Source organism: Gobio gobio (assembly GCF_949357685.1).
Source record: "Gobio gobio genome assembly, chromosome: 12".
NCBI classification, from domain to species: Eukaryota; Metazoa; Chordata; class Actinopteri; order Cypriniformes; family Gobionidae; genus Gobio; species Gobio gobio.
The window spans coordinates 19,703,127-19,722,137 of record NC_137105.1 but is presented as its reverse complement, the minus strand read 5'-3'; the positions used below and the strand labels follow the sequence as shown (position 1 = coordinate 19,722,137).

The following is a 19,011-nucleotide window of genomic DNA, read 5'->3' as shown; positions in this document are numbered from 1 at the left end:
GTGAGGAGATCTGATAAGAGCTGTTCTTTTCACAGCGCTCAAATCAAAGGAAACACATTTCATTCTGAATGCAGTGTGAAGAGTAGAAAGCCATTAGAAGTTCGGGCATAGCCCTGAATCCAATGCTTCTGCACTGTGACAAATATGTGACTAATTCCAGGAATTCATGAGAGGCATGCACTTCTTGAGGATTAAAAAAACAACAAAACAGCAACAGTATAAGTTTTAGTAGACTCTAGACAGGGCAGGGATTCCCAAACCTTTTTTGTCAGCAGAACCTCTTCGAAGTAAAATAGTACTTCAAAGAGTATGGTCCACTGAGTGTTTAAAATAATATTTCAATAATTAAATTTTATGATTAAATTAATTAAATCTCCTGCAGCTCCCTCACAAATGTTGGAAAACCCTGCAATAGGGCATCCAATGTCACCACATTAACAACGTCAATCTAAACTACGTTTAAATTATCTATGTTTTTATTGAAAATTATTTTATATTTCAATAATTTTTAAATAATCTATATCTAATATAGGTCTAAAAGCTTGTGATGTTTTCAAAATGTCAGCTAAATTAACTAATCTGCAGGTTGTCACAAATATAACAATATGCATTCAAACAACTAAATAAGTAAATAAATAATACGGTAGAACGGCTTTTGGGGAAGAGGCTTATTCAGTTGCTATTTTGTGCAAATGTAGATTGCATAATAGGTCTGCTTTTATAGCTGCTGATCCCGGAATAATGAGTAACACAGAAAACCACAAAACAGGTTTAATACATCCTCCTTCAGAAACAGAAAATCACAAGTCTGCTTTTGTTTTCTAGAACTTCTCATCATAAATGCTAATGACCACAATACCTAAACGTGTCATGACACAATTACTGAATACAGAATGAAACTTACCCACTCAGAAAGTATGTGGCCTGTCTCTATCAAAAAGACCACAATGTGTTAAGCCCAAAGTATCATTTTCTAACATGTACGCGCGAGGGTCAGTGTACAGCGCGCATGACACAGATTTCGTCACCAGAATAGTATGCGTGTACAGTATTAGGGCTTTCACGATTCCTCGATTAAATACAAGTACTTCATTTTAAAAAAATCTAAATTTACCCGTGTCGAGTAACCGGCAAAATACCTGAAGTGGCACATTCCACTGATGAGAATCCATGAACCACATTAATAAAACGTTTTTTAAAGATCTCACGATATATTAAAACCATTTAAAAACAATAATATTGCATATACTAGTGCTGTTGTGAATTCACAAAGGCTGCGAATCAATTAAATAAATATATGCCCTGCGGCTATGGGTTTAATATTTATTTACATGCATGTCGGTTACGTGCGTCTCAGAGCGGCTTCGTTCTGCTCCACATGAACTGTTATTATTTACATGCGTGGAGCGCTTCTCAAACTCTATCTCTGTCTATCTATTAGGGCTGCACGACTTGGGGTAAATATTTAATTGCGATTATTCTGGTTAAAATTGCGATTTGAATGCGATTTTTATTTTTTATTTTATTACAAATGAAAAGTGTGTGTGTATAACATTTTGTGTTTATATATTAATATGACTAATAATAATTATGATTATTATTATTGCTAAATAAAAATATTTAACAAAATAAGAAATATTACTATTACAATAACATTTTCATTATTAAAAATAGAGTATTTAAGAATAAATATAACAATTTAATAATACTACTACTACTACTACTAATAATAATAATTCTATTTTACAGAAAATTTATTTTACAAAAAAAACTGCTGGGTTTCCTGTTAATATGCAGACAGACTATGACTAAAAATCATTAGATTAGTTCTAAGGATTTATCGTAAAATTATTATTATAAAAATCTGTGCTTTTTATCTGTGATATCAATTTCTTAAAGTCTATGTCTTTAATATGAAATATGAGCCTTTTATGCATCCATTGTGGGGAAGAAAATTCCTGTATATTTAAGAAAAACATATGGATTGTCATATATATTTATTTAGAGAGAAGTATTTTTTCTCATTTGTTACCAAAAAGTTTCATTCATACTGGAGACCAGGGGACGCCCTCCAGCTGAAACTCCACATTTGCGTTACAGAAGTAATCGTTTGTTTTCAGGAAATCCCTATGGGAAATCTATGGTGGCCCAGTAGTGCACAACACAACGAAATTTAAAAAGCATACATAAGTTCACAACACAACGAAATAAATCCACAACACAACGGAATGAAACCACAACACAACGAAATCAAGACACAACACAACGAAGTCAAGCCGCAACACAAAGAAAAATCCACAACACAACGAAATCAAGCCACAACACAACGAAAAATCCACAACACAACGAAAAGTCCACAACACAACGAAATAGCCACAACACAACGGAAATGCTCCCAACCACTAGGGGACTCTCGGAGTGCGCTAAAGTTAGTTTTCCTTGCATTGTTCTATATAGATTCGCCAATCTTACAAATATTTAAACACTACGATCAGTTTTAAGTGTGCAGTTGTATATCGACATGAAATATCAATTAAAAATCACTTACGTGCATAATAGCTGCATATTTATACTCGAGAACGCTTTGACCCGCTGCCTCGGCGCTAAGGGAGCGTCTGCCAATTCCACCAAGTTGAAATAATTTGTATGAATTAAATTAACTTGTTTTTTTTTAATTTTCAAATTCCAATGTTGTGTTGTGCATTATTAAGTCAATTTTACCAATACAATCAAGCTGTGGAATTTTAACATGTCTGTTTTTAAATGTTAAAAAGTAATTTTAATTCATACAAATTATACATTTCAACCAATTGGTGGAATTGGCAGACGTTGCCTTAGCGCCGTGGTATCGGGTCAAAGCATTCTCGAGCATAAATATGCAGCTATAATGCATGTAGGTGATGTGATTTAAAATTAATATTTCATATAGATAAACAATGGTTAGCCTACATACTGTTGAAACTAATTGTGGTATTGATTTCTTTGTAAGATTGCCAACTCTATAGAACAGTGGCAACTTTACAGCGCTCCGAGTGCCCCCGAGTGGTTGGGAGCATTTCCGTTGTGTTGTGGCTATTTCGTTGTGTTGTGGATTTTTCGTTGTGTTGTGGCTTGATTTCGTTGTGTTGTGGTTTCATTCCGTTGTGTTGTGGATTTATTTTGTTGTGTTGTGAACTTATGTATGCTTTTTAAATTTCGTTGTGTTGTGCACTACTGGGCCACCGTAGAAATCCCTAATGTGAAGCTAAGCTAGCGCTGCAGGCTGAATAAAAGGAAGATAGAAACGCTTTGACTGATTAAACATGAGGACAATAAACACTACTGCATCAAGATATGGTCAGGGCTCTACATAGCGACCATTTTGGGGGCATTTGCGCCTGAAAATGACTGCGTGCGACTGTGAAAAAACATTTAGGCGCACCGGTGCAAGTGACCCGATCGATTCTCATGAATAAATGTAATACAATCGGAATAAAAACTACAACTGCCAAAGTGCATCAACACTGACTGAGCAACAGTTGCGTTTCGCTCTGCGATCGACTGCTTGTCATGCCTTCTGTCAGCAGAGCATGTGCAAAAAACGTGTGTAACGGACTAAACTTCACAGATTGTTTACCAGGTGAGACGGGTGTGACGCAGCCATGCGCACTTGAGCTGATGTTTATTTGCAGCCAAATCCAAATTAATCCAAATGTGGTATTTCTAGTTATCATAAACAAGGTCGGAAATTAACGGGGGCTTGGGGCAAAAAATGCCACCAGAAAATTACTAAATAATAATTAAAAAAAAGCCCCTGTATGAGTACTTGATTTAATCTTTAGGCTATCAGCTTCAGTCCACAACTTTTCTCGTGTTTAAAAATTACTAGATGTATATTTGAGAGTACATCATGAGTCCATTTTCCAAACCGTGTTTTTATCTTACCCTGAATCACTACGGTACACATATAATAAGTGTTTATATTCTGACTATTTTATTCCAGTTTGGTTCGCAGCGCTGCGGAGGAGCACAGTCCCTGCGTGACCCGCCATAGACATAAACAGAGAGAAGTAGATCCGGCTGCAGTGTTCTTCTGCGAGACGCATGCAGTTCTGTTTATTAGCGCCAGAGCGCCAAAACAGTTACTGACTGCTATTGCTCCGAGTTGGCATGATTGCAAATGTTATACTGACCTTGTACAAAAGTCCAATATACAAGCTGATGTTAAGTAACAACGTTTTAGCCACAATACTGTTTATTTCGTGAAAATCAAAACTACACCAGAACTGTTGCACATCTCCAAGCGGTTCGATTCGAATGAATCTGCGTTTGAACGATTGAATCAATGACTCGCAAATAGACTTGACGCGCCACCTACTGGCGGTTTTATTTTCATATTTATACTTTGCATGAACTTTTTATTTAAAATATCAAACTTTTAAAGTTTCACTTGTACATAACCCATTTCTAAATTCAAAAACTTATATTTAAAACATTCATACAACATTATTTACCCTGCATTAAACAGTCTAATCACCACTTCAGATAGAGCTGCTGTGCCACTTCTACACTGCAAAGATTGATCTTTTGATGCTGATTTAATTAGATTGGTAACAGTCTGATTGTGTCGTATTGCTGTAACTGAATTTATTGTTTAAATTAACATTTTAAAAACAACTTTTCAATTTTAATTGAAGAAATTGATAAGATGATCCATATATTTAATAAGATTAGAAAACATTGCTCTTATAATGGTAAAAATGCCCCTGGACATTAATTTAAAGGGACAAAGATAGTCCTGTAATGGGAAAGTCATAATTGGAATGCGTGTTATTGATCAGAAAGTGCTCCTAAACTTTTGACTGTGCTCCTAATTTTTTTAAATTAGGAGCACAAGTGCTCCTCAAGAAAAATGTTAGCGTAGAGCCCTGATGGTGTATTTGAGTACTTCAAGCCTTCTCAGGTATTTTCATAATAAGTTAATAAAGCAGTGCTGATTGACATAGACTTTATCACTGCCTATAAAATAAAGCGTTGTCTGCCTCATTCTGTGATAAGAAGCCACGTCAGCTCACAAACACTCGACTGACTATATGAAGTGAGTTAAAGCGTGTTATTAAACGTATTTTATTGGACAACAGGTTTATGTACACTTTACATTACTAGTTTGTGAAGTCGTTTGACACATGTTTTTTTCAAACGCACGTTATAAGAGCCGCTCTTCACTAAAACGCTGGGCGCTTTCACAATCGCACATAAGCCAAATCGCGATTGCGGTTCGATTTCGATTAATCGTGCAGCCCTACTATCTATGCTGAGAGTTTGGGTTGCTTATAACGTTCATCAGATTTGTAAGGTAAAACAATTATAAACATACGCCAACACTGGAGAATACATCAATATGTTTAAGTTCATCGTGATTTCAAAATTAACGCTTAAACCTTCGCTCTTATATTGCATGCAACAGCAGCAACAAAATACCGGAGACTGCAACAACAACAGACACCTGTATTGACAAACGCTTGTGTGAGAGGACTATGAGATAGCCGCAACTTTGTTTTAAAAGAAAACAAAGACATTTGTATCGGTCCTAATTTCTGGAGAAAAACAGTGCAGACTGGACAAAGATTAAACTTTCTAGAGCACGTGTCGACCGCCTGCGTTCGCACATGCTATCAAATGGAGTATACTTTGAAAGGTTAAGCGTTCGTCTGTACGGATACGCTAGCGAACGCGCAAAAAAAACTAAGTTTGGGTTAAAATGGCCCTGTACTAAAAAATAAAATGACCAAATAAATGGAAATTATTCGCTCTTCAAAGCAATGTGGAGATGGGGAAGTTGCTTGACGTAGGTGAGATGTGTGGCGCCGCCCTGGAGAGTAGAAGTGGACACGGGCTGTATTTGAGTTAGAGAGGATGTGAGACAGAAGTTGGTTAGGGGGTCTTGGCACACCCTCATTAGGGCGGCTTCCTCAGGATATCCACAGTGGCAAAGGAAAGAGGGCTGACGGAAGCATAATGAAGAAGGAGAATGTTACATTAACTGGAATCAGAGGTGGGGAGCAATGGCTCATCCAAAATTAAGATCAGTTACTGTCAAGGTGCTCAAGTACTGCGGATATGAGCAGCCTCTCTCACACTCATTGTCTAATGTCTAATGGTGAAGCTAATGTATAATTTCTGAACATCGCTGCCACATGCATATTGTCTGTTTGGTTTTCTTAATAGTTGGAGTTAATATTCTTACTGTTTAAGCCTAGTAGCAACATGCCTTTCAAATTAAGTGTATGCTACTGCATGTTGAAGTAAAGAAATTATTGCATTTAATCCAAATACCATAACTCAAGTGTCAACAAAGTTTTTTTTATAAATATGCGATGAGGCGAACAATTAACTATATTTCACAGATCATTTTCTCTCTAAAACATTCACAACCACAACATAAATCTGAGATGCGGCAAAAATGAGGGTGGCAAGCCGTTAATTGACTTTGAAGTGAATTTACATGAGTGGAACCACATATAAACGGGGTTTGCGTAGACAGACTGCACTTCAATGACAAGCAGGCAGAGGTATTCTCATTAGAAGAGATCTATGAGCTTGGCATGCACTATGGTAAACCTCAGAATGTGTCTCTAACCCTTAATATGTTTCTCAGTAGCCGCTGGTTCTACAGATGCTGCGTTTATCATCATTAGCAATAAGATAGTAAATCTTAAACACTGCCTCAAATATAGCAATATACATACTTCAGAGAGCAAAAACTCTTAAAACTTAAATCTACATCTATCTTACAAAAAGACTTATAATAAAATCTTACTTTTTTAGGCTGAGAGCCCATCAAAACCAAATTTCATCAGACTTGATGAAAGTAAAACAACCCGGACTGTCTTAACTGAAACCAAGAACTATTTCTGAAGAAATTTTCAATTTTCCAAGAAATGTATTACAAGGCTCTCAATAATTCTAACTGGTGTATGTGTAAACTGTATATTTCATCATTGTCCCTAGGAAGCAATTTTCTAAACAGCTGTACTGGTTTAAGGGTATGTTTACATGACAACGATGTACTAAAAACATGACAACGTTGTCAAAGCGATCACCATTCACACGGATCTGCAAATACGACTAAAAACGCTGTATTATGCATGCCAGGCCAGTAGTTGGCGATGTCACTTTGCAAAGAGAAACCCCACACGAAATAGACTGAACATACGCCCACACAATGCCACGGTTTTCACAAATTCAGGTTTTGTTGTTTACATGGAGACGGTAAAGGTATCGTTTTCAAAATCTTGCACTTTGAAACCCGTTTTCAAAAGCTTGTGTTTACAGGCCCCAAAATTAACTGTAGCCTAAATGAATGGGCAAAACGCATACGTTTTTAGCTGAAAACGGTGTCGTGTAAATGGCCCCTAAATCTCTATTTTGGCACTCAGCATACAGTTTTTCCCCCAATTTAAATAAATATTTCAAACTAATTTATTAAGTTGCTGTGATAAAAAGGTTAACATACAATCATCTAGTCATTGCAAAATAAACAGTGCAAATGCACAGATCTCCATTTGTGCAATCAAAATAACTGAAGCAAAGACAGAATGTAAATTTTACAAACTACCACTATGGTTGAAGGCCACTGAGAGCTGTGAATCCTCCAAAAGATGGAGGAGTCGATTAAAGAGGAGTTTGTTGTTTGGGGGTTGGGTGAAGCAAAGCTGAGAACGCCTTCAGGTGCTACTTCGGCAACTTTTCCCGCACACAGAAGTAAAGTTTTAACCTGCTGCTTGAGCAATGTGGTTTTAATATTATTACGTGTTAAAGTCAGATGAAGAGAGATCACTGAAGACTATTTGTAACAAGGAGTATACATGAGACATATTTTAAGGAAGAAGGAGTCATCTTCTAACAGTAACATCACAGAATAAAATTTGCCTGAAGGAGGACAAGAGGTGTGCAATTTAAAGGAAATTAATCACTAATGTGTGTCAGTGTTACAGTTTATCTCCTCTGATTTAACAGAAACAACTGGGAGTGGTATTGAATAAGTATATCTTCTCATCAAGTAATCTCACTTTTCTAGACACAAAAGCAATACACACACTTCTTCAGACGCCAAATTAACACCGCAGTCATCAAAGCCATTTTCACTGGAAATGGGTGTCACACCTTTATCTCTTTCATCTGGGTGTTTAACAACAGGCGTGTTAAGGCTCTGACAAAGTCTCAGGGAATAATTGTATGTAAATGTCCAGTTTACCCAATGTCCCACACAACAACCACAATTAAAGATCCAATTAAAACCAAAAAGGGACAAAGAATCCAATATATAGTCCATTTGAGGTGATCTCAATAAAAACATGAGCACTCTGAATTAATAAATGTTAATGTCTGATTGAGTTAAATGTGTAAACAAAAGACAATAGAGACAACCTTGGGAGAAAATACACATTACTAAGATCGTTTTTTCCACACTCAAAGACTCAAATTTTTATTCTGAAAAATAAATCAATTAATTACATAAAAAAAAAAATAATAATATTATATATATATATCCAACTGCATGAGAAGAAAAACTGATAATGTATGTGACCCTGGACCACAAAACCAGTCATAAGTCGCAAAGGTATATTTGTGGCAATAGCCAACAAAACATTGTATGGGTCAAAATTATTGATTTTTCTTTTTTGCCAAAAATCATTAGGATATTAAGTAAAGATCATGTTCCATGAAGATATTTTTTGTACATGTCCTAAAGTAAATAAAAAATGCATTGCTATGGACTTCATTAGGACAACTTTAAAGGCGATTTTCTCAATATTTACAACATTTTTTTTTCACCCTCAAGATTCCAGATTTTCAAATAGTTGTTTCTCGGCCAAACATTGTCCTATACCAACAAACCATACATCAATGGAAAGCTGATTTATCCTGATTTGTCTAATTTATTTATGCTTTTGTGGTCCTTGACATGTTACGTTTCAGTAAAGTAACCATTCCTGAGAAAAACACATGGAATGCTGATTAATAATGTACACAATTCTCTAGTAATATCATTTCAGTTCTCATTTTTTTGCCAGACCGATAGTTTTCAAAGTTGCCATGCTAGAATGCTTTGCGGAATTACACGCAAGATAACACAACGCCAACCACTCTTTCGTGTCCTGCAGCAATGCAGTGTAATATGGATAATGTACATCCAATTTGTTATTAGCCCTCACTAGGAGTAATAATAAGGAAAACACATCTATAGTTTCTGCGCTCTGTTTGAGACCCGCGGTGTATCGGACTGCGCACGTGCGCCGCGGAACCAGCGGAGCGTATAATAATAAACACTTCGGTTACATACCATGTGATACGATTCCCAGGAGATTTCTACACTTCTCACCGCCTTTCAACAGACCAAATCACACCGCTTCAAACCTCCTGTTCACCACGAGTAGAAAAAGAGCCGAAGTTGTCCTGAAGCTCCTGCTGGCTGCTTGTTTGGCATCAAAGCACAAGCACGACACACACACACAATGAGGTCCAATAAATTAAGCCCCTTGGGTTGAAGGACTTTTCTCAAGTTGCCTTCCTGTGACACCCCTCCCCCAACCCCGAACTTACCAGCATCCCCATCACGTCAGTCCAGAGCCGGGAGAAACTGTCCGATGATGCGGCGCTGACCGCCTGCGGCTCCTCGACAGAAGACACTTGATCCTCCTCCATTGTCAAACACTGATGGATTTACAGCCTCAAATTTCAAGTTGATGAGTGTTAATCCCAAAACCATAAAATACGTCCCGAAGTCTTTTTAAATCTGATTTAGTATCTCGCTATTCCGTGGTGCAAAAGTCGATACCAAGTATTCCGTTAAAGTACAGAAATACATAATCATCAAGGTCGCTGATATGTTTTCCATTTAAATCCAGCTGAGCGCACGCCACAGAATAACACAGCAACTTCACCTCAAGTAAGTTATAGCCGGACAGACAGTTTTCAGTGATTCACTTGGCACTCCGTCGGTGCGAACCAACCCAAACTTTAAGGAGTCAGCTTTAGTGTGCAATATACACAGATTTAACCATTACAATCCACATAGAGCATTAAAAATCAACCCCAGCGAGACGAACAATCATCAGAAGTGCACTCGAAAGCACTATTGCAGCAACAGTGACGAAAACGCCCGAGGCGGATTTTTTCACTTGTTGACTTCTCCAGCCTCCCCCTCTCCGACGCAATGGTTTACTCCACCCAAACAACACACGGCTCTCCCGCTTCACTGCCACAAACTAGACAAACTGATCTGATCTGATCCTCACTAACTTCACGAACCTATGACGACACAAAGAGACCTTTGGAAAAGGGCATCTCTCCTTTCGCTTTTCCAGAAATACTTTCCCCGCTATATTCATACACAAAGGAACAAAGCGACATTTTGCTCACAATGCATTCAAAAACAAAAGCCTATAAGCAAATTATTTTAGAAGCATGACGTTATCCATTCTCTATTCATAAAACTTCAAAACACGCCTAAAAGTTTCATACAGCAGTGCTCAACCTTTTTTGACTTATAAACCCCCATCAATAACGTAGAAGTACCCATTCACTGACACCAACACAGCATTATCAGTTATATTACTAGTCACTTTCATAAAAAAAATATACACATATAATACACCTTCTTTCCTTTCCTTAACATTTTGAAATCTTTGAAGTACACTCATATGGTACAAGAATAAACTTTCACAAAAAGTAACTAATTAGTGTTATTGTAACCAAATAATACAACATTTTGCCTAATGTGTGTTAGCTTAAACTAAACTAAACAACTAAAACATATTGTGTGCCTTCAGTCACAAAGCTAGTAAGTAAAACAATCAGTAAATTCATCCTCATGTAACATAATCTGTGACATCATTTTCTTTCATGAAGATCTTGTACTGTGGCATCTGACCATTATAGATGTCCTGAAGGGACACAGAGGTTTCACTAATCTAACTAACCTCTGAGCTCCTGTGTAATGTGAGCCGCAGTAAACCAGCCATCAGGAGAGAATTGAATAATTGTGCATGTTCAAAGCACATGTCGTGGATATTTCTCATGTCACAAAGATGGGGCTATGTCTGTTCTTTTCTGCACCTCTCTCTAGCCTGTCTTCTTTTTACTTTGCTTCCCAGAGACACATTACCAAAACCAGCAACAGCTGTCCAGTCTTGTGACAGATGCCAGAACAGCCTGCATTAGAGATAGGGGAAAAGAGAGAGAGCAAGTCCCTCTTGTTCTATGTGAGAATTCCTGCATTAGTCATACAGGGGCAGAGAGAAGACCATCCATCCATGTGACCATGAATATCACACATATCTGTGTAATACAGCAAAAGAAAATTCTCAATAAAAGTTTTACTTTTAGTGGTCTACACAGTTGTTTTGTAAGCACCATCTACATTATACTAACTTAAGGCCACAATATGTTATTTTTCACCGCTAGATGTCACTTATTCAAAACAAAGGCGTAGCTTGATGACGCATTGATTTCGCAGAGCTTTTATTATGCCACAGACGACTGCTTCCGCTTCTTCCGGTAATGCGTATGTGTGATAATGCAGCACTGTTTTATCATATTAGATACATTATTTGAGTGTGTTGAAAGTTATGTTATAATGCTTCTCTGTGTGTTCGCTTTGTGGCTACTATGAGACACTTGTTGCACACTGCAGTAAGTTAGATCGAGATTAGGCATGGTAAAACATGGTACTCGCGGTTAAAGTCGGCATGAAACGGAAGTTGAGATCGTCTTTTTCTCCTTATTGTGACGTATATCCAGGTGAAACGGCTTCTGAAATTAGAAAAAATGTAGGGCGAAGCTTGATTTCGTCCTTCGGGAATTGATTGGATCGTTGGAAGTTGGGCGTTGCTAACAAAATGGAGGCAGATTTGAAGTTTGCACTCAGTTGTGGAGAAAAACTCAATCTATCTCTTAAATAAATGTATTTTCTTTCTAAATCTTTTCTACATAATGTTACTGAGCATATTTCCTCACTTTTCGCTGGTTTATGCTACAGATTTTACTTATTTTAAGCCTTTTATGGCTTTATTTCTGTAAAGCTTTTTTCTCAGCTCTCCCTTATAAGGGGGCGCGCCGGAAGCACGTTCACACGCTGCATTCCTCAGTGTGAGTCGTCACGATAAGCTGTTCGTCCGACTGTACTGAGTAATTTTTACATTAAAAAAAGCTTTTATTTCTCATATATTTCTCTCTTTTTGCCTCAAGTCCTTCTTGAAGAAGGTATTGTGTATACCGAGAAAAATGCACCTAACCACGATCAGTGACAGGTTTCTGAGAGGAGGTGCAGAAACGAGACGGGGCGATAACCCCGCCCTCACGCCATAGCACATGACCGGGAGAGAAGAGAGGTCGTTTCATGGGGGAGGGAAAGTTAACATATTTGATTAAAGATTATAAGGGTAAATGAATTTTTAAAAAATAACGAAGTGCACAGATAAATCAGTTATAGTAAACACTACAATATTAATATAAAAATACAAATTGTAAAATTTGATTTCATGCCGCCTTTAACAATAAGACTAACTGTGTGTTGATGAATATATCCAAACAGTTGCTCACCTGTTTAATAAAACACATAATATAATAAAAAGTCTTTGGAAACGCAGGTATGATGTCATTGATAACGCACACACACGGTCCGTGTCCTGCATGGTAAAAATGGCTTATTTCTCTAGATTTAAACATTCTTGGAAACATTTGGGATAATATAAGTACACAAGTCACACAATATATAACATTGTTCTAGTGGTTTTTGGAGATTTTAATACAAAAATCTTACATATTGTCCCTTTAAGTCACTCATGCACAGAGACAAATGCACACAGTACTCAAAGAAATTCAAGCAGGTCTAAGGTAAAAGGAGAATGACTTTCACAGACAGGGCCTCAAAAACAGCTGCTAAACAGGCTTAGTGTTTATAGCCTAAACATATAAAACACATGCCCAACTCTCTTTCAGTGCACACACACACACACACACACACACACACACACACACACACACACACACACACACACACACACACACACACACACACACACACACACACACACACACACACACACACACACACACACACACACACACACACACACACACACACACACACACACACACACACACACACACACACACACACACACACACACACACACACACACACACACACACACACACACACACACACACACACACAATCTTTAATGCTCACATACTCATACACAAAATTCAAATTCAATTTCTGATTGTCTGGTAGCGCTTTACCTGATTTATGTGTGATTAGCACAATGTTTGCTTAAAAAGTGGCTGTCAATCAGTTTAGAGGAAAGAGGTCCAGGAAGGGGTCAAAGCATCAGGTCACAGTGTGTTTGTAAGGGAGTTCCCTGCTGAGTAAACAGAGTTCCTAACCGCATTGAATAGTAGAGCAAAGGTAATGATCTATTGTTGAGACGCCTTCCGGATTCAAACCAAAGTGTGCTGTTAAACTAAAGGGCCTCTTTCACCTGTAACCTACAGGGATTGCAAAAAAACTTTCACACAATACTTCAAGAAACACTTAATTCAACGGCCAACTGCAGGGGGCCAACGGAGCATATAGATCTTGAGGAAGGAAAGTCAACACAGCTGCACCCGATTCACACCACCAATAAATATAACCAACATCAATGGGAAAGCGGCTCTAGGCTAAAAACATGCAAGTCTGTTACTGTCTGCGATGAGATCATAACAGACATTACAGACATATAGAGCTGATAAAACTGTAAAACAGGGCTCATCAAACTCCCTTTTTTTACTGCAAAAATAGCTGATTATGTAAATCGAGACTTAACACGGTCAGCATTCATTTTTCCGTATTGGATGTTTGGGGGAAAGTCATTTGTTTATCTTTTTTGCTCGTCTCTCTCTCTCTCACTCTCTCTGCACCTGTGGTGCTGATGGTGGTGCTGTTGTGTAAGACACACACAGTGGCTCTCTCTTGCAGGGCTGTGATTGGTATTCCAGTGATTCACATGCTCAGTGGCGGAACTACTCAGGCCAGTTTGGCACGGCTCACTAGTTCTGTTTATGTGGAAAGTGCCAAAACACTGACCACCTGCAGACTGTGGTTTTGTGGACAGCAAAACATTCACTGTTCTGCTATGATAAGCCACCCTAGCTAAAGTTATGAAGTATGGATAACATTTACAGCGTTATCCAGAGAGCCCACAGTAATGCTGGATGTTTTGGATGTGCTGAAGCTGAGGATGAAGGAAACATTCTTCAAAATCATGTTAAAGGGTAGTTTCTGCCAATCTCATGTTAATCTTGAGTACTCAGAGTAGTATTGCATCCTTCACATCTCCGAAGAGTCTTTGGTTTTATCATATCATATTTATAAAAGACAGATACGCTGTACAGATTCTCTCTGAAAACAGCCGAACTCGTGGAGCTCGGGATCAAACAAACATACTTGCAGAACTCCGTTGCTACTCCGGGGAAACAAACTGTCTCCACCGTTTCCTTAACGCTGGGTTATTTTGGAAGCTGAACAAGGTTTTCTTTCCTTCACAACCAAAAACACACTTAACAGTAACATGGTTGATTTTTGGTTTATAAACAAAATGACAGCGCTCGAACGAAGATCATTGATGGCTGTGCTCTCGCTCTGCTTGATGTGTGCGTGCACGCTCATCCGGGAGAAGTGCCATACATACAAGGAATTCCACCCTTTATGAAGTCATACAGGGCCATACTCGGAAAAAAACTTTCCGAAACTTGTTCGAATCAGTGTATTTGGCACAGAAATACTGTCATCTGTCCAACACATTTTTTTCTCCATTTTGGCCATGTTTAGCATGAGAATACAACTCTTTAACAGTGTAAATAAGTTAGAATGCATGAAACAGCATTAGACCCGCCCTTTAAATAAGGATACTTAAAGATGATACACTATTGTTCAAAAGTTTGGGGTCACTGTGATTTATTTATTTGAAATAATTTTTTATTCAGAAAGGATTCATTAAAGTCAAGAGTAAAGGCATTTATAATGTTACAAAAGATTTCTATTTTACATGAAAAAGAAAACAATTATTTTAAATTGTAAAAATATTTCACAATATTACTGTTTTTGACTGTATTTTTGATCAAATAAATGCAGTCTTGGCGAGTAAATATTCTCTTGTAAAAAACAAAATCTTACCCCAAACGTCTGAACAAAAGAAGGAAACAAATGCGAGATGAAAAAGTGGTTGACTTTATCCTAATGTGACCTAACCAGGTCATTTTCATGAGGGATAGTTGTGTGATAAGATACACTTGCATACATGACTAAAAACAATAAATTGAGAGGCAGTGACCACACATATTCAATGATCTATTCAACTTCTGCAACAGGATATGAGCCGTCACTTTAATTAAACTGTAGTGTGTATTCATATATTTAATCTACAAGTTAGACAAGTGATGTTTGGCTTGACCCTTGACCCTTCAATACAAAATATATGTTTGCACACAATCTTTAAAAAAAAATTTAATTATAAATTGTGTAATCCAAAAAATGTGTGTAATCAATTTTTTAAGCATTGTGTATAATTTGTAAATCAAATGTGAAGCAATATACAGATTCTATAGTTTCCATAAATCATGTTGTAATAGTACATCCAATGGGTTTTTATACACAGCATTGTCAGAGTTCAGGAAGGTGTCATGTTACCTCAGAATCAGTCATAATACCAGTGGCTTTTCAACAGCAGCCAGTACTAACTTCAAACAGAATACTCTCAGATGTGTGTTTGTGTGTTTTCTGGTTCATGCTGGTAGTGGAAGGGCTTCAACCCAGCTGCACTGCACAACACACTGCTCAAAAACCCCTAAATAAATAAATCAAAAACACACAAATGTGCTATACTCTGTGTGATAGATGCGTGTCTGTTTCAGATCTCGAGGCGAGATGAGCATTCTGCTGCCTAGGAATGTTTATTCTAAATGTGTCTTCATGCTGATGTGGCAAAAACATGAAACAAAAATCAGAGAAAATTGCCTTCACAGGAATAAGACCTGCACTTATAGGCTGCAAACGAAAAGTTAAAGATTAAACTTTTATGTAAAATAAAGCAGCTTTTATTACCAGTGTACATGATTTGGAACCTTTTTTTCTATATATCATGCATATTAATGTCTGTTATGCTTGACAAACGTCTTTGCACTTGGCATGTCCTCTGTAAACGGGTCAGTCAAGGCGTTTCAGAGAAATACCTTGTTTTCCTGAAGTACTTGCTTTTGTCATTATATCTCTGAACTCTTTCTGCGCTCCAGGCACTGAAGGGTACTGAAATACAGGGATCATTTATCCCTGTTTGGCTGTGTTGTTCATGACTGAGTAAACAGCTATTAGAGTTTCTTTTAGTTGCATTAGTCTGGCACACTGGAACTCAGCATTTGAGCCATCCAGCAACCAGCCGTCCATGTGCATCCACATTTGTCTGGGGATTTGGCACTGTGTGAACTTTAACCATGGTACGGTTTCTAACTGGTACGGTGTGAAGAAAAGCCCAATGAGACGCGAATACACATGCTCATTATATTGACAAAAACTGTGTATGTGTTTTGTGAGCATTCCGCAATGGAAAATATCCAAAGATATTTGATAACAGAATGGCTGAGTATGCAATTTCATTAATCAAATAGCATTTCATATTTTAGCACTGATGGAATAAACTATAAATCAAACCGTTTCTGATCTTTCTGAAGAGCAATCCATATGATGACACCATAACACTGCTATGTGTCTGTTAAATCGGTCATCCTAGGATTAATTTCTCTCTAAGAAAACTTAGTCTAGGACAAATAATGCGCACAGCCACCAGTGTGCCCAACGTAATCACAGTGTGAGCTATTCATTTCCACATAGAGCCCCCCGGTGGTTGACATCATAACTGCAGGGTAAATGCACAGAAAATCAGCAAAAAAAGATCAGTCCAGAATGAAGATGAAAACATCAAATCCTAAAAACAAAGGCTTTGCACTAAAAGTATATGCTAATTAAAAAAAATATTTATATACTAACTCCAAACTTTTAAATTGAAGTGTGCAGTTTGCAGCCACATTAACCAATAGTGTCTCAGCAACAGTGGTAATGCTGAATATGTTGACTATGATAGTAGCCTATGAGGGAGATAAGAAACATGTGTGATGCTGGTTTTCCACTGACTTGTGATATTTTCACCGAGTTTTCCCACAGCTAGCCATTATGAGAAAGGCACGGACCCATAGCAATTAATAGCGAGCCTGACAGAATCTTTCACATCCCCATGAAATACCCAGATGTGTGTGATCATCACGAGAACAAACAGCTGTTCCCCACACATAGGACTTAGTCTATATTGCACATAGCAAAAACAATGTACAATGTTTCAACTGACATTTTCTTCCATTGAGCTGGTGTTAAAAGAATATTTCGGGTTCAGTACAAGTTACGTGACAGCACTTGCATAATGTTGATTACCACAAAAATGTATTTCCACTTGTACACACTTCTCTTAAAAAAAAGAAAGAAGTACAAATCTGGGTTACAATGAGGCACTTACAAAGGAAGTGAAAGGTACCAAACCGTAAGCGTTACAAGATGTGAACAATAAAATTTAACATGATTTTACTGGGATGGAAATTGCTTACTAACCATTCTTATGACATTTATATCCAATTTTGCAACTTTGTTGCCATTACAACCAATGTAATGCCATAAACTCTAAAGCAACAGCAGATATGATGATTTAACCTTCATCCTTCCCTCGGGTCATTTTGACCCGAAATTCATTTTACTGAGTGTTCATCGGAGTGGTCCAAGACCATAGGACTTTTGTCGCACTTGAACCACGAATACACACAAAAAAATGTACTGGATTCAAAGGAGTTTATGTGGTTGTAATAAAAAAAAAGTAACAAATCCTTTCCTCATGGGTAAATTTGACCCCATTAATGGAATGCGAGGAATGCTTCAGTATACATAGAAAACCTAAACATGCTCAAAATGAAAACTAAAAATGCTAAAACTTTACCAAAAATGATTTTATAATGTCTGCATGTGTATCTGAATGCATACTGAAGTGACAAACTCGAGAACTGACTTAAGGACCCAGCGGAACAGCTCATTTGCTTCATATAGAGCTATAAGGCCATCTAGTGGCAAGACTCATGAAATATATTTTCTTTCCACAAGAGGGCGGCCGAGACACCCAAATTGATATTTTGTATGATATTTTGAGCTGGTTATTGCATGTATTGGAGAGATATTTTGAAGTTGAAAGAATGTGCTTAAATTATATTATTTATTGATCAAATATAGTAATTAAAAAAAAATGAAACAATAAGATTATAAGCCTCACATTTGTTTTTAAATCCTCCAAAATTAGCCTCATTCACTTCCATTGTAAGTGCTACTTCAACGGGTCAAATTATGTGTTTTATGGTAATCAACATTATACCACAAATGCTGTTGATTGAGTTTAATTCCTTTGAATTCAAATTAGTAAAAAAAAATAGCTCAAAAGCACAATGAATACAAATGCCTGTCCTTGACATGCTATGCAGGGTTGCGCCACACCATCCTGGAAGAGAGGCCAGTCCACCAGATGCTGGTGTTTGTCTGTCTCTGCTTCCCACCCACAACAAACAGGCCTGTCGCCATAGCAACCAATCCACTGGAGAGTGAAGTTACATTCAAGAAAAATGTTGTACTGATTGGAGCTTTACACACGGCCAATCTGTCACACCAAGAGGCATATTAATATTCATAAACATACACTTCTTCACAACATACAATCGCAGTTTCAGAGCAACGCAGTTGACTTTCACAACAAAACAATGGAAATATAAGGATAAAAAAAAGAAGTGAGGGTAAATATGTTTAATACAATATTTAGCTGCTGTATAAATTGTAAAAAAACTAAAAGATAGTCGTACTGAAATGGATACATCTGAGAAAGTGTACGTTTGTTTCTCAGTATG

At 37.4% G+C, this 19,011-nt stretch overlaps 1 protein-coding gene across 7 annotated transcripts in view; it reads right to left on the bottom strand.

The window, feature by feature from the left end:
• Nucleotides 1–19,011, bottom strand: part of sash1a (SAM and SH3 domain containing 1a) — a 288,936-nt gene that overhangs the window by 48,845 nt on the left and 221,080 nt on the right. For 2 of the 7 annotated variants that reach the window (XM_079831785.1, XM_079831786.1), the window contains exon 1: nt 9,586–10,234. The exons of the other annotated variants lie outside the window; for them this stretch is intronic. In XM_079831785.1, coding sequence (XP_079687911.1) covers nt 9,586–9,687 — 102 coding nt within the window. In that variant the 5' untranslated portion in view covers nt 9,688–10,234. Of the gene's footprint in view, nt 1–9,585; nt 10,235–19,011 lie in introns of those variants that run through there. 7 annotated transcript variants of the gene reach the window in all.